The following is a 16187-nucleotide window of genomic DNA, read 5'->3' as shown; positions in this document are numbered from 1 at the left end:
GCTTGAGCTTCCAGACTCAAAACAAAGAAAAAAAGGGGGGTAAATGCTGATGTTATAGCACTCATGAAGCTTGGTAAATCCAACATATACAGCAAACTCCTATTTCTTGCCTACTGTGTGCAGATAGAGAATCCTTGAGAGACAAAGCTACTAAAATGATCAGTAAGCTATGTTAAAGAAGTATTGAGAATTTGTTGAAACAAAGAAAAAGAAAAAGAAAAAGAAAAAGAAAAAGAAAAAGAAAAAGAAAAAGAAAAAGAAAAAGAAAAAGAAAAAGAAAAAGAAAAAGAAAAAGGAAAAAGAAAAAAGAAAGAAAAAGAAAAGGAAAAAGAAAAAGAAAAAGAAAAAGAGAAAGAAAAAGAAAAAGAAAAAGAAAAAGAAAAAGAAAAAGAAAAAGAAAAAGAAAAAGAAAAAGAAAAAGAAAAAGAAAAAGAAAAAGAAAAAGAAAAAGAAAAAGAAAAAGAAAAAGAAAAAGAAAAAGAAAAAGAAAAAGAAAAAGAAAAAGAAAAAGAAAAAGAAAAAGAAAAAGAAAAAGAAAAAGAAAAAGAAAAGTACACATCTCTTGAGAACTTTGAGATTTATTTATCATCCTGAGATGAAACAGGCTGGCTGGTTTGGGTTGAGTTGAAGTGGACTTTGTTTTGCAGAGGAGTGGTGTTATCACTGCTTAGACTGCTACTGTAGTCATTCTCACATTTTCTTGGTGATCTTTCACACCAATTTGCTCCTGTGATGTATTTGATCTTGACTGGCTACCAGAAGCCCACCCAGCTATCTCCTTCTGCTGAAAAAAAAAAACAGGGAGAGAAAAGAAGATGGAAAAGCTCATGGATTGAAATACAGACTGAGTGATTGCTTATCAATTACCATCATGTCCAAAACAGACTTCACTTGGGAAAATCAATTTAATTTATTGCCCACTAAAAATAGTTGGATGGTGAGAAAAAAGATAAACACTAAAATACATTCCTTCACTCCCAGTTCTTCCCAGGCTCCACTTCCTCCCTTCATTCCTGCTGTATTCATCAATACAGGTGCTAAGAGGCTTCATGTGAAGTAATCTAGACTATAAATGAACAAATGAATAAATAGATAATTCTATGGGTAACATTCAAATGGGGTAAAGAAAAGACATACTTTAATTAAAAAGTTCCAAACTGTTTTTGCTTCATTGCCAGTGATTTCATAATTGGTGTTGAGTTCCATTATTTCACCACCTTTTTTTCACTCCCATTTCAAACCCAAAAAACAGAGAAGTTTCTTTCCTCATGAAAGAACCTTTCACAAGCATTGCCTATCTTTTGTGAGTATCCTCCTTTACGACACAGCAGACTGTGTCAGAGAAGAAAGTTAACTGCAGGCTGACACTGAATTTTCTGAGGATATACTTTTGTTAATCATTTTTCACAGTTGTACAGTTAGTTTCCTAGAAAGAATGAGCTTTGTAACACTATTTATTCACCATCTCAAAAGTTTCTGTAGGGTTACATCTTCTGTACTCTCCTCAGCAACCATAATCATATGGCACTTGAGCCTCAGGAAAGAAAGATAGACATTCCAATGAGACAAAGACAGAAATTTCCCAAAGACTGCCCTGAGCTCTGTAATATACCTGTCTTAAAAAATAAATACCAAACCAACCAAACAAAAAAAAACCCAACTCAAAAGAAATTCAAAGATTCAGCAACTTTTTTCATCAAAACAGCAGACTAGGAAAAGAAAGAAAGAACATTGATGTGCATGCATTGTTATAACCATGACAGTGTCTAGATCAGGAGGCCACACCAATAACTTTTCCTGATGAAGGTATTTTGGTTGGTTTTCTTTTTTGTTTATTTTGGAGGGGCAAGGTGGGAGGGTGGGATGGACATATATACATACATTTCTCTTGATTCTTAACTTCTAGATACCATAATGACAGACAGTATAAGCATTTGAGCCTACTGATTACCTTTATGGTTTTTTTTTAGGCTAGCAAGGGTTATTGACTCTCCCTGTTAGTCTTGAGGAGGCATGGGATTTAACTTACTTGCTTTTCTGAAAATAGATGAGACTAATGGAACTTTACCATTCTCAAAAAGCTGTCTTCATTTTTTGTCCAGATGAGCAGTTCTGCTGAACAGTTAGTGATAAAAATGTCCTTAAATATTAATTTCTTTGGGATTATCTTTGCAGCTAAGCTTGGCACACAGATGACCTCCAACTGTTTAACCAGGCAAAAAAGTAATCCAGATAGCTGATGGCAAAAATCCTCTTTAGAGTTTGATGACTTGTGACAGATCATTTTTACAACTTTGTTCTGCTAGTTTGTTGCAGAGAAAGAAGTATTCCTCCCCTCTTGACATGCTTTTCAGATAACCTGAAATAGTGGAAATTGTTGCTGTTATATAGGTAAAATTATAATTTGTAAAGCTGTATTATGTACTATGAAAAAAATAGTTGCATCTAACAGGATTTCATATTAATATGAAATCTATTTTAATTACTCTGGATTTCTATTTTCCCCCATGCCCTGCATATGCTGAAAAGCGACAGTAGAGATGATTCATTTCAATTCCATTAGTCCCAGGTAAATTAGTATCTTCTAAATTTTTAGTCAAGTTGCAAGTTATCTGGGTAAACTTCAATCTAGAGAGGTGGAAGATCTGAAAAAAAAGAATAGGGAATGATGTTCACTTTTAAATGAACAGTGCTCAATAGACCTTTTCCTTTCAAGGAAAGTGAGATACATAAAAAATACCTAGCCAAAAATAGGGTAAAGAGCTTCTACTCAGTCAGCCTTCTTCCCCTGGCAAGGAGTGAAGGACCTTTACACTTCCAGCTATTGGACTGCCTGCATTTGTCTAGGCATTTGTCAGCTCAAAATTTGGTTAGCAAAATGCATTCTGACATCTTGAAAAGTACTAAGAAATAAAAGCTTGTGAAGAACAGCTTTGTCCTTTTATATATCTTATAAAAAAGTCTTTACAGACTTTCATTTGCTTTTAATCCATAAACTATACCAAATTTATTGACTCACAGTGCTCTTGATCCCATATAACCTATAGTGTCTTCATTATGATCACAGGACATGGGTGAGCTATTATCACACAAAACAAGTGAATGCTGAAAAAAATTAGTTATCATTTAATGACATTTATTTGATGAATAGATGGATAACTTTGACAAAGAGAGGAAAAAAAAAAGAAAGAAACAAACCCCCAAAACTCAATTTCTCATTGCAAAACCAAGCTATTTTTTAAGAGCATCTTAAAAATCAGTTAGGATGAAACAAAATTTTACATTCAGTCTGATTTCAGATATTTGGAGTTTGCCATCTAGGCAGAAAACGTGTATGGGAAAATTTGCTTTAGGTTTATTTATTGATTAAGGCAAACCTTTAAGTGAACAGTTTCAGCTGAGGTCATGTACCAGAGAACAATACTCAAATCTGTTTGATCACCATTGTATTGGGTTTCAAAGATGTGTCAGTCCCTATGTGTTTACTCGTGTTTAATTGAAGCATGAATCTTAAGTGATAATGATTTTAGGTTTAGTCACAAGGAAGATGAGATTTGATTTTATTTTACTGTTTCTTGGGTAGGGTAACTCTGGATTTGTCCACTGGATACTGTTTGACTTCTTACTGAATTCAGCACTGCCACAATTGTATGCGGTTTACAAGAACGATGCCTTGTTTACAAGAAGTAGATGCCTTCTTAAAATCTGCTGATTCCTTGTTTGGTACCCATTTAGGTACATCTGTTATTCAGGTGACAGCCACAGATGCTGATGATGCCAACTACGGAAACAGTGCCAAAGTGGTGTATAGCATCCTCCAGGGGCAGCCATATTTCTCAGTGGATCCAGAAACAGGTTAGCAATTCATTCAGTCTTACTTTTTGCAATAACAGAGACAGGATGCAGAGACCAAGATACTTTTTGTTTCCATTTCAATGCTGGAACAGGTGTATGACATCATATGACTTGACACAAAGCTGATACCATTAAATGAAAACTGGAATCACAATAAAAGTACAGCTTTTCTGTTAAAATGAAATTATTGAAGAAGAACTGTTTTAAATGCTAAGAATTCCAGAAGATGACCATTAATTGTAAAAGGTCAAAATGAGTCACAAGCCTATTTTACACCAATTTCTGGGATCTTCATGTGTTTGTCCTTAAGAAAAGGAAATAGCAGATGAACAAATTCACATTATAGGGTGTAAACAAAAGAAAAATCTCATAGGTAATTAATTATTTCTAAAAGTTTGGAATTGATTCCTGACCACTGACAGTTTTTAACTGAAGATGCTTTTTGAAACTGTATTCTAATTCCAACACTTTAGAATGAAGTAAGAATGTGGTGGTTTGGAAAAAACCTTTCCCCCCGGGACTGGTGATAGTCTGCCCCAGGGGTAGTGTTTTTAATACTGGGCCAATTAAAAAACTTGGTGCCCCCTGCAGAAATTACATACTCACAGAACCGGAAAAGAAGAGGTTAATTTTAATTGTGTAGCTGGAAGAGAAGCAGCCATGAGTTGAGATGACACGTGTTAAACGGCGGTTTGGGTGGGGGTGGGGGTTCCCCCCGGTCCTGCTGTTGGGGCCGGGGGCTTCTTTCCTTCCCCGGCCCTAAGTCAGTGGGACCAGGCACGGCTTTGTAGCTGGGCCAGGATGCTGAGTTAAGACCGCGCCCTCCCTCCCACTGCCAGGGAGAGGCGGCGGCGCGGTGCCCAATCGGCCAGCCAGAGGGCTGCAACCCGTGGGCAGATATGGGACTGGAGCGGAGCCAGCGCGAGTCGAGAGGTGGCTGGAGCATGAATATTGTAAAGCACGAATGAAAGTCTTTTTTCACTGTTATGCAGAAAATTGTATAAGAAAACCCCAAAAATTTAGAAAAATGTGTGAACTTCGGATATCTATAATTCAAAATTAGGGTTCAAAAAAAGAGAAACATTCAACCACAGCCTCTCCTCCAGACGAGTTCTAAGGGACTCAAGACTCAGCAGGAATTGCATTAGCTTGTTCCTGCATGTTATCAAAATTGTTCTAGTTTGAGAACTGAGAATTTAAGAGCTACTTTGCCCAGACCCCCTGAATTCCTAATCCACTGAGCATGATCAGAAGATGGCTAAAGTCCTTTTGAAACAATTTTCTTTTTAGAATACAGCAAGGGCATGGTATAAAAAAGAAAATGAGTCACAAGGCTACAGTTTTAAAAGGGAGCAAAACAATTTTGTCTTGGATAACAGTGTTTGGCTTTTTCCCACCTTTTTCAATTTCTCTCCTTTTTCTCTTTTCTCCAGTCCCTTACACAAACATCTTTAACAAGCATGATCAGGGAAACAGGACCAGTATCACATGGACAATAACTGATGGTAGCAGATGGTTAGGCTGGCAGTTGTTTTGCAGCAGACCTGGGCTCTCACCTTTGGTTCAGGGATTATCTTTCATTTTAAACCAATTTACTGTTTAATGTTACATATACTAACAAGCCTAGGTATGGTAATCAGAATCTGGTAATCCTGGATCAGATATAAATACCATAACCACTAAACTACAAAGGGGTTTTTTCTCTCTTTCTAGAAGTAGAAATTTTCCAGAGTTGTTTTCTGGTTTTTTGGGTGGTTTTTTGTATAATATCTAACATCCTATAACAAGAGTATTCTTCTGAGAAAGGAAGAGCAGGGGTGGGAATCCTCCAAGCAGAAAAGGACAAAATATTTAAATTTTTCCACTTCACAAGAGAAAAATCTCATCACTCCAGCCCTGCAAAGCCACCACCCTTCTAAATAAAAATAAGAAAAAGGAAAAAAAAAAAAAAACAAACAAAAAAGCTCTGCTTGGTTTTCTAAAAAAAAATGTGTGTGCCCACGTTAATGAAAAGGTCTTTTGGTTTTCTCACCTGAGGCCCCTATTCTTTTTGTGTGCCATACAAGACCTCGATGTATTTAAATTACATTTATGAAATTTTTGAAACTGAACACCCAAAAAAGAATTTTCCAACACTAATTTTGCAGCCTTGTCCTGTTCTTTTGTAGCTATAGCCCTAGCTGATTTATGGTGTCCATCACTGAGTATTACAATCTATGATCTATTGTGGCCCAGAATAATGAATACAGGTTAGAGTTAGCCTTGTGTTATAATATTAAAACTTCACCAGGGCTGGACATAACACAATGTATTAAAATAATAACTGGGGTTAGTAAATGAAAAATTTCATTAATTCAACAGATATATTGATATTTTTGTCATTGAAAGAATAATTAAATTGATTTAGCACATCAAAAACAATGACTAATGTCTCTGTTACATTTATTTATCTTTCTCCTTAAGATCACAGTAAATCAGTTATAGATTTAAAGGCTTATTGCTGTATATCTTGTTGTGCTTGCTATGGATTATCATCTGCACAGTATATCTTATATGAATCCATTTAAAAATTCTGAGTTCAAAGTGGGTGGTGCTTCTCCTTCACTGCTCTGTCTCTCCTTTTTCTCACTTCTTCAAGGCATAATCAAGACTGCTTTACCAGACATGAGCAGAGAAAACAGGGAACAGTATCAAGTGGTCATCCAGGCCAAAGACATGGGAGGCCAGATGGGAGGACTATCAGGGACCACCACCGTGAATATCACACTGACTGATGTCAACGACAATCCACCTCGCTTCCCCCAGAGTATGGAGCATCTAATAGTTCTGTTTTCCAAAAAACCTTTCTAGAATCACCTGGTTTGCTTTGTCCACCTGGAAACTTCTTTTTTTTTTTTCATTATTTTGGTAGTGTAAATACTGGCCCACTGCTGTGTCTGTTTACACTGCAGCATTATTAAGGCAAATGGGAATCTCTGCCTACATTTTTTTAATAGCAAATTATTTCTTGGTATGATAAACTTGCTTCTCACTCTTACTCTGCTTACAGGTATATAAGATGTAACAATGACTTAGGCTAACTGAAGGGACTTGAAAGCCTTCAGAGGAATTTAATTACAAAATATAGGGTTCAGTTTTGGGAGACACTTTTAGTTCCGTATGTTTAGGCAAGCAAATAGGTCAGCAAATTTTCTAATGTTCTGCCTTGCCCAAAGTTGATCAGGTGGTATGCTGTGCTTGCAGTCTAAATATTTGTTTTAGGTACTTGTAATTTCTGTTCAGTTCTTGATGTTAAGTGATTTTGAAAATCTAAGCCAGTCTGATAAATCTGTAGAATAAAAAATGGCAAATAACAGAAAGCTGCACAATACAAAAAGCTTTACAGTAGCACACTGCAGGTCTTTTCATCCTAGGCCTCTGGTTTAAATCCAGTCTCAAGTTGTTATAGTCAGTGTCTGATAACTGTTTGATAGGCTGCAGATAGGAGAAATTTACAGCCTCAGTTCAATGCCTGCTGGAAAAATGTCCACATTATAAATTTTGAATTGTTCATTCATGCTGATGAGGGACCTGGCTCTCTTTCAGATTCACTTAGGACTGAACAAACAGAGCTGATTTAGAAAATGTTCCTCCAGACTTGAAGAAACTTGAAAAGCACTTCAGTACCATGACAATAAGTACAACCAGAGCAGTACAAACAGGTCAACCCAGAGCAGATTTCAAAAAAATAATGAAAAATTTTGGCAGGATGGAAGAATGAATTACAAATAACTATTTTAATCTCTATCCATGATTACTGATAACTTTAAAAAAAGAATGAGAGGAAGTACTGCAACACTCATAAAGAAAAGACAACTTGAATTCACATTCAGAGTGAATTTACTTCTTGAGAATTCACTTACTGAAAATCAACTTCACATGGCAAACTCAAACAGCAATTTTTAGCTAAATTGCCTGTTTGACTTTATGAGGGGATACTTTTTAAACATGTATAGCATGAAAGAGCCTGTTATATTTCGGCAAATAAGAATTCTTGAACCTAAATTATAATTTAGTATAGTAGATTGCATTGCAAGTCTTGCTATTGAATAAAATAAAATAAAATAAAAAATGAAAAATGTATAGAACTGCAAAATAACTTAAGATTTCCAGTCTCCTCAGCATGTGTTCCTTATGATGCTCCTCTTTCAAAATTAACTAAAGGCTCGGGTCTATGGAAGTTCTTATGATTATTTCAATAATCTTTGTGTTTCGTACTTTATAGAGAAATTTACACAATTTGATGCCTCATACAATATTCTCTGCAGCGTTCGACTTCAAACACCACTGAAACCCATTGGATGGCATATAGAAGGCTTGCTGTGGAATCTGTTCAGTGGTGCAATTTTAATTTTGCTGATGACCCTTCCCTGTCATTTTCTTTCTCCTCAGCAGGGTGGTTTTCAATACTTCCTAGGAAATCAAACATAGAGAAACATCTGAAGGATTTGAGTTCTTCTTAGATAGCTATGAAGCAGGGCATACCTTCAAAGAACTATCTAGTTCTGGATGTTTGCTTCTTACAAAAACATTTGTCTTCCATTTTCTCCTGTGTGAGGTAACAATAAGTGAAAATGTTGCCAGAACTGAGGGTGAATGGCACTTGCAAGCAGCACCGGTTAATATCAAGGTATTTAAGAACTAAAGCTTAATTTTTTAGAGGGACAGAAGAAAGTAAAATGGCACTGTGAAGTACTGGTTGTTCAGACTGCATTAAGACGAAACAGATTTTCTATTTTGTTTTGTTTCCTGAAAGAAATCCTGGACATCTAGAAGACTTAGGTCTAAATGGAATTTAAATGGCACTATAACGGAAATCTTACACGTTTTGAATTTTATTGTTCTCTAACCCAAACATCCACCTCACATGCCAAAAATGTGTGACGTTCACACAGGTTCACAAAAATGAGGAATACTTTCAAATGAAAAAGCACTAAAGGGAGTTATTTGTCTGGAAGGAGTAATAAGTACCATGATTAAATCTGTTCTTATGGTATTTCTGCCTCACCTGCCAAACCCTTGAATTTGTCAAGGGTTCAAGCCTTCAAACTCTTGGTTTAGGTTTCAAGAATCCTACCTTTTTCCCATTTTCAGATTGGTTTAAGGAAACAAATGCACTTTGGTCTGTGTGTATTGCAGTCAAACAGGCTGCTCCGAGTTTTCACTTACAACCTTGAATTTGCAACAGTTTGGCATCAAGCATTAGATTCCATTTTGTTGCACATTTATATTAATATAAGGTATTTGCAGTGATTCTCTTTTGTGCTTTGCACAACTGGGGGCAGAAACTCATCCAGCACTCAGATGTTTGGTATTTCCTTGTATTAAATGGAACATTGAGGATCCTTTAGGAGTCTTAAAAGAGGAAATATGGTAGTTGCAAGAAAGATAGTTGACTGTACTTCGCTACAAGTCAACACAATTTATATGGGTTCTTACTGGACCCTTTCAATAAGGATTGTACATTTTATCAGGTGCTGATTTTGCCAGACTCTTAAGGTATTTTTCCAATGCTACTAGCTCACTCAGTAAATTAATATGAATTTACATGGAAAAAAAAGATCAAAAGAAATACCAGATCCTGGCATCTCATGCAAAATCTGAACATATCAAATTTAATTTTTTTTACATTTTCTTGGTAGTAAATAACTGAAAATACTGATTTTGATTTTTTTTTTTGTTTTGCTAGTGATGAAAAGTCTTCAATGTCTTGTTCTGACGGGTCAGGAAATCCATCCAATTAATACTTCTGCAACAGCATGTCTTTATAATTTGATTTTTATTACAAATATTGTCAGAAAATACACATAAATTCACTTTTCATGTATATAGGCAAGATTAAAATGTCTTTGTAATCAGATTTCTTTTAGAAAACCCTGATTATAAAAAGATTAAATGAAACCAACCATTAAAAGAGCACAAAAAGTATATGCAGAGTAAATTAAGGAAAATCTGAGTGAATCTGCATTTCAATTAACTGTAGTAATTAACATGAACATATATCCAAATGAACATATATCCATGACTCTTTAGTAGGTTTTGCCAATAGTGGATGAATTAATTACTTTCACACAGATCACCTACCTGAATACATATTTCAAAAGAATAAAAAAAGATCCTGATTTTATTTTAGTCTGTTTCCAAAATCCTCTGTGCTTTTTACAATGCTTATGCATTGAGAAAACAAAACTAAATCCCCTCCTATATCTAAATATATCTAGGAACATTTCTAGAAAACTGAGAGAATATATTTCTATACATATAATCTTAGATAATCAAGATAAGAACTGATACCTTATTGTTTAGCTTCTCTGTACCTTACAGATGAAGAAAAAAAAGAAAAAAACCCCAACAAAGTAAAGGCACAGTACTAAAATGGCTTTGAAGAATAACTTCAAATTTTTGTAACAGTTTGTCAATCAACTCTGAACCCTGTTTTAAAGTTTAGTATGATGACTAACAGCACTTTTCTTAACGTGTTTGGAACTTCAAGTTACTTAAATAAATTCATGTGAAATTGGAGGGGGTTTTTATTCAGAAGAAAAAGTTTCTCAAAACAATAAATGCTTGAATTTGCTCTCCCAGGAACCTACCAATTCAGCTCTCCTGAATCCGCACCACCTGGGACTCCTCTTGGCAGAATTAAAGCCAATGACCCTGACGTGGGAGAAAATGCAGAGATTGAGTACAGCATCTCCAGTGGGGATGGATCAGACATGTTTGATATCGTCACTGACAAGGACACACAGGAAGGGATTATAACTGTCAAAAAGGTTTATTTTTTCCTCCCTCTCTTTTATATGTACTTAGCTCTCCAAGTGTTACAGTTATTTTTCTTTTTCCAGGGGAAGGGAGGGTAGATCTCACAAGGGGTCAGGCTGCCAAGGAGCTGTTGTATTAGTTTTGTTCTTCTCTTTCTTCAGCAGATATCTGTTATTTTCAAGTCTCAAGGGAAATTTACTGGCATGTCACTTCACATAAAGCAATATTTCAGTGGCTGCTGTCTGTTCAATATATATAGTCTTGCGCACAGTACTTTCAAATTAGGATTGTGAAAAGCTAGAGGGGTTCAGTTTATAGTGGGATTTGTCAGTTGATTGCTGTGGTAAGACTCACCAGGTTGGGAGGCTCACCTGAAGTTTGATGAACTTACATGTCCAAGCCTAAACTCTCCCCTCTAATTGTGCAACAGCCTCCAGGACCTGAAATCTGTCTCAGTTTAGGTCCAACCATGGTGAAACTTTGGTTGTTACATATTATGTCAGTGAAAATCCAAGGAGCAAGACATTGGTAGAAACTTAATTCAAAATACCATCTCTGACATATTTATTGGCTGTTTTTCAAAATTCAACCTGTTAAACTCTGAACACTCTTTCCAGTTCTATTGTTATTGAATATATTGAAAATTAATTGATTTCTCTCTATATAATATAGATCTATAAACATCTTTGGAAACATGTATATTTATGTATGTACATATGTGTAGATATGAATGTCTGTATATGTATGCATATATGGATATGAATAATATAAGTGTCATATTGGAAATCAGATTTCACAGTTTTTCTTTTCACTGTGGAATATGGAGTTCAGGGACAAGTCTGGGTTGCTCCTGATGCCAAACAGGCAAGGGTAGATGGTAATAGGGGAGGAGTAAAGAAAAGGCAAATATGACAGAACATTTAGTAAAAGAGAAAATTGCTCTTCTTCCTACCAATAAGACAAATAAGACTTTAAACAACTCCTACTTGTGGACTGAGTGACAGTTCCATCTTTCTTTCTTTGTATTTTATATAGGTTGAACTCTTCTGGTTTTTATAAACCTAAACAAGTAGTAGGCAGAGGGATCATATTTGCCTTATTCTCCTATAACAATTCTTATTTTTCTTCTGCCTAGAAAAAGATCTAATATACTCAGTCTTCCCCAGGATGCATTAAAGTTTAGAGCTTTCACTTCTAAAAATGTTTCCATTTTTAATTCGGCATTATAAAACTCACATTTTTTGTAAAGTGACATAATTTTCTTTATTATTATTTGATCCTCAGCATCTGGATTTTGAAAACAAGATGCTATATACCTTAAGAGTGGAAGCAACGAATGCTCATCCTGATCCTCGTTTTCTTCAGCTGGGGCCATTCAAAGACACTGCTTTGGTCAAAATTTCTATTGAAGACATTGATGAACCTCCAATGTTCAGCAGACCCTGGTATTTAATAGAGGTAGATGAAGATGCCATGGAAGGAAGCATTATTGGGCAAGTTGTAGCCCAAGATCCAGATATAGCAAAGAATGCAATAAAGTAAGACTTTACACAATATAAAATGCTTTGGATGTGGGGCAAGTCTCATGCATGGAGAGTGATGAGAGTGAAATGTATTAGGAGGCTGAGTAATTAAGCACATGTGGTCTCTTGAAAAGTGTCGAACAGAGAGCTATGGAGCTTGTGAAAACAGATACAAATAACACAATTAACAGTGTAGACAATGCTTTTGAAGAATAGCCTATAGGTACTATGTAAAAAGAAAGGAGAGGTCAGCATTTAACTGCTGGCATGTTCTAGTACTTTCACCAAACTCTTCATAAAGTTATGTTTTATATCATGCAAAAACTCAAAATTATGTATTTCTATGTTCCGTGAAGCTTGATAGCAGTCAGCCTTCTGTACATAATATTGTCTACCATGTTCTATACCTTAACAATTTAATGATCACAGTATATTGAATAAGAAGCAATTGCTAGAAAGTCATAACAATTAGAGGTGAGGGTTCAGCACTGTAAAATTTCTGAAATTCTGCTATTATTATCTGCAGTGACAAATACAGCACTTAAATTTGTGTATTTACCATGCAAGTGATTATGAAACCTGATCTCTGCATTTCTGAACAAGCCTTTTATATCTTGCAGAAGAACACGTTGAGGTAGGAAGTGTGAGAGGAGGAAGAGAATAAAATATTTTTAAGTAAACTATGTATAACATCTCAATCTAACTTGATAGTGACTCGTAACTAGTAGGCTAATTAAAAAACACCTGTAAAATAAGTTTTTCTTTGCTGGGTAAGAACAAAGCAAAAGCAAGAATCATAAAACAAGATTTTAAGAAATTTCATCTGAAACAGTAACTAACATGAAGATTTTTCTGGTGAGCTTGATTGTCCTTGTGACACCCCAAAAATATTATTTTAAAAATTGATAGTTACTTATATCTGCAATGTGTGTCCTTTGGTGACAGAGTTCTCTAAGAGACAATTAATTTGCATAAATCTTATCTAAAAATATCTGCTTTTAGTTGTTATTCCAGAATTCACTTTATGAGCTGAAATGTAAGTTCCAATATCGATCTACAAACCGCCCACATAATAATTTGCTCTTCCTCCTGCTCATTAGTCTTAAAAACTTGTTTCTCACTATTTGTAGCATGTAGGCAGCTACAGGAAGGGTTAGGTTACTTGTTAAGAAAACATTCTTGATTAACCACAGTTAAAATTAGAAAACTTTTAGAGATGGCTGTAAGCTAAACTGGAGACTGCAACAGCAGAAAGTAATGCTCAGTTCTACTGTATCTTGACAGATATTCTGTGGATCGACACACTGACCTTGACAGAATATTCAACATCTATTCAGGAAATGGATCCTTATTCATCTCAAAGCCACTTGACCGAGAAGAAACTCCCTGGCACAACATAACTGTCATAGCAACTGAAATCAGTAAGTTGAAGAAAATTTATCTCAGAGGAATATTAGAATTGAGAAAAGAATTAAATTCTGCAGTATCTATGACTTATTTGTTTCATTAGTTTTGCTATTATTTGGATATTATCAATATACACAGCAACTTTAAATGCACATCTAAAATTTCAGTTTATTACTTTAAGATTGGTTTTGCCCATTTTTAAAAAGATAATTTGTAATTCTCAGGCTCAACAAAACCATGTACTATATATATATATGACAAGTTAACTGGTTCTCTGATAATTCACAGACAATAATTTGGTGCAGGTGTGATGCACTGGCTCTGACCCAAGTTAAGTCTTTGGGAAAATCATTGGAAAAAAAAAAAAAATTGTCCATGACATATCAATAATACATTGCCAGAATGGCCACTGTAAATGGGAAGAAGTTATGCTTTACCTCAACTGCTTTAACTTATTTCAGAAACTGGCTTTGTTTGAAGCCAAGGAAAATTCTTTCCCTCCACTTCTGAAGCAAACCTTAGGCCTTAGTCTTTCACTTGGATTCCTTACTATTCTGCTAGAAACTCATAGATATGGATGTCTCTTGCCTACTTTTTTTCCAGGCAACAGTAATCAAAGGGGAAACAGAGACATTAATTTTAGTGAACAACTTTTCTCCCTTACCTCATTCTCTGTGTAGATTCCCCAGGAGTCAGTGTGCTTAACAGCTTGGGATTTAGGTAATATGGAGAGATGAATCCTATCCCCATTTTCAGAAAGACTGATATCTTTTCCTCGTAAATTCTTTTCATTTTTTGGTCAAACGTTCTCTGTTTTTGATATGTGTAGTGTGAGAACCTTTTCTGGCAAGAGCTTGAGATTGGAGGTCAGATTTGTGAGGAGTGATTGATCACATCTTACCTATCTCCTTTTATTGTTTTGTTTTTTACATTTTGGGGAGAAAGGACAACTTTGTTTTGTTGGGGGTTTTTTTGTGGTTTTATGTGTGTGTTTGTGTTGTCGTTGTTGACTGACACTGTTTTACTGCTTTATTGATTTGAAAAAGTAAATGTTCTTGACAGCTCGACCCCATGAAACAACTTTTGCAATGAATCATTTGCTGTACTGATGTATGGAATACAAAGCAATAATAACTCTGTCACCTGTTTTTAATGCGAATCCATTTAAGTATACTTTATATTATTTCAAAACATACATACCATAATAAAAAATTGTTTCAGATATAAGTAGGGCTTTTATATAAACGGAATGTACATCAGTAGAAAATGAGACATAATTGTTTTAGTATAATAAAAATGAACATTTCTAATGTCTGTTGGAAAAAATGTATTGGACTATTTTCACAGACATACCTCTTTGTATTGTAATATAAATAATTTTCTTTTTCCAGATAATCCCAAACAAAGTAGCCAGATACCTGTCTTCATCCGGATTTTAGACATAAATGATCATGCACCAGAGTTTGCCAACTACTATGAAACATTTGTTTGTGAAAATGCAAAAGCAGGACAGGTAAACCAATACTTATGTTACTGAAGAACTTGCAATGAAACTATCCTGGAATGCCATCATGGATACTTCAACATATGTTAATTTGAGCAGCTGCAAAATAACCCAGCCTCTTTATTTCCTATCTTATACAGAAAATACCAGTTGATTCAAAAAAGGAGGAGATAAAAGATGAAGGATAATACCCTAGTATAATAACATAGAATATAATACAAAATGATAGGTTTTGGCAGCTTTCCTTTTCTAGTATCAGAACATATTTTTGGGAAAAAATGTGTATAACGCTACAAAATCCTTTACACTGTTTTATAATTCAATTTCTTTCTGGATTTTATCAAAGCCTTAGTTAATGTAGCCACAACTTCAAGTACACAAAACAGGAAATCTTTATTATACTTCAGAAGAGAAGATGCGAAAAATGAAGTCTTACAAAAATAAAAGGCAATGCAGCTGCTTCCACTAAGTTGAAACCCAGTTTGGTATTGTGTTGAATCTGGTCAAAGCTCATATATATCCCTTTATAAACAATCTCAGAATTGGATTTGAGTAATAGAACTCAGAGCCAATATATTACAGAAATCTCTTAATATTACTGATGTTACAACATCATCTGCTTATGGTAATGTCAGTCAGTCTTTCAGTTTTAAATCCTGTGAAGAAAGATATATGTTATTATGACCTTGAGATTATCTTTCAGGAATAGGCCTAAGATCATACATGAGCCTCTTGTCTAGACTGATTCATTCTTGACAGGAAGAAAAATCTTGAGATCATTATTTTTGCCAGCACAAACGTGTGTTCCTACTCCAGCAAAGAAAGTCCAAGTTGGAACCCTAAGCTTGGTTTAGGTCTATCGTCACGTCTCACTAATTTTATGCTGTCATCATCTAACCAAAGCTGGCTGACTTCACAGACAGTATGTGTATAATATTTTGGTTTTAGAGCACAGTGACCATACAACATTCAAAGACTTTACAAAGATGATGAATATGGATACACATCAGGAAGCATAGCATGCTTATGTTTTACCTTGGTTGCTGCCCACTATTGTATTTAACGTAGTTTCAGAGGTTCTACTGAAAGTAGCATAG

General features: G+C 35.1%; 1 protein-coding gene across 1 annotated transcript in view; it reads left to right on the top strand.

Moving 5' to 3' along the window:
- Window positions 1–16187, top strand: part of CDH9 (cadherin 9) — a 71395-nt gene that overhangs the window by 42516 nt on the left and 12692 nt on the right. Inside the window, exons 3-8 of the mRNA XM_008919460.2 lie at window positions 3736–3855; window positions 6494–6661; window positions 10480–10667; window positions 11941–12194; window positions 13464–13600; window positions 14978–15099. Of these exons, the coding sequence (XP_008917708.2) occupies window positions 3736–3855; window positions 6494–6661; window positions 10480–10667; window positions 11941–12194; window positions 13464–13600; window positions 14978–15099 (989 nt within the window). The remainder of the gene's footprint in view (window positions 1–3735; window positions 3856–6493; window positions 6662–10479; window positions 10668–11940; window positions 12195–13463; window positions 13601–14977; window positions 15100–16187) is intronic.

The sequence above is a fragment of the Manacus vitellinus genome, unplaced genomic scaffold, assembly GCF_001715985.3.
Source record: "Manacus vitellinus isolate BGI_N305 unplaced genomic scaffold, ASM171598v3 scaffold_33_pilon, whole genome shotgun sequence".
NCBI classification, from domain to species: Eukaryota; Metazoa; Chordata; class Aves; order Passeriformes; family Pipridae; genus Manacus; species Manacus vitellinus.
This window is presented reverse-complemented; position numbering and strand designations above follow the sequence as displayed.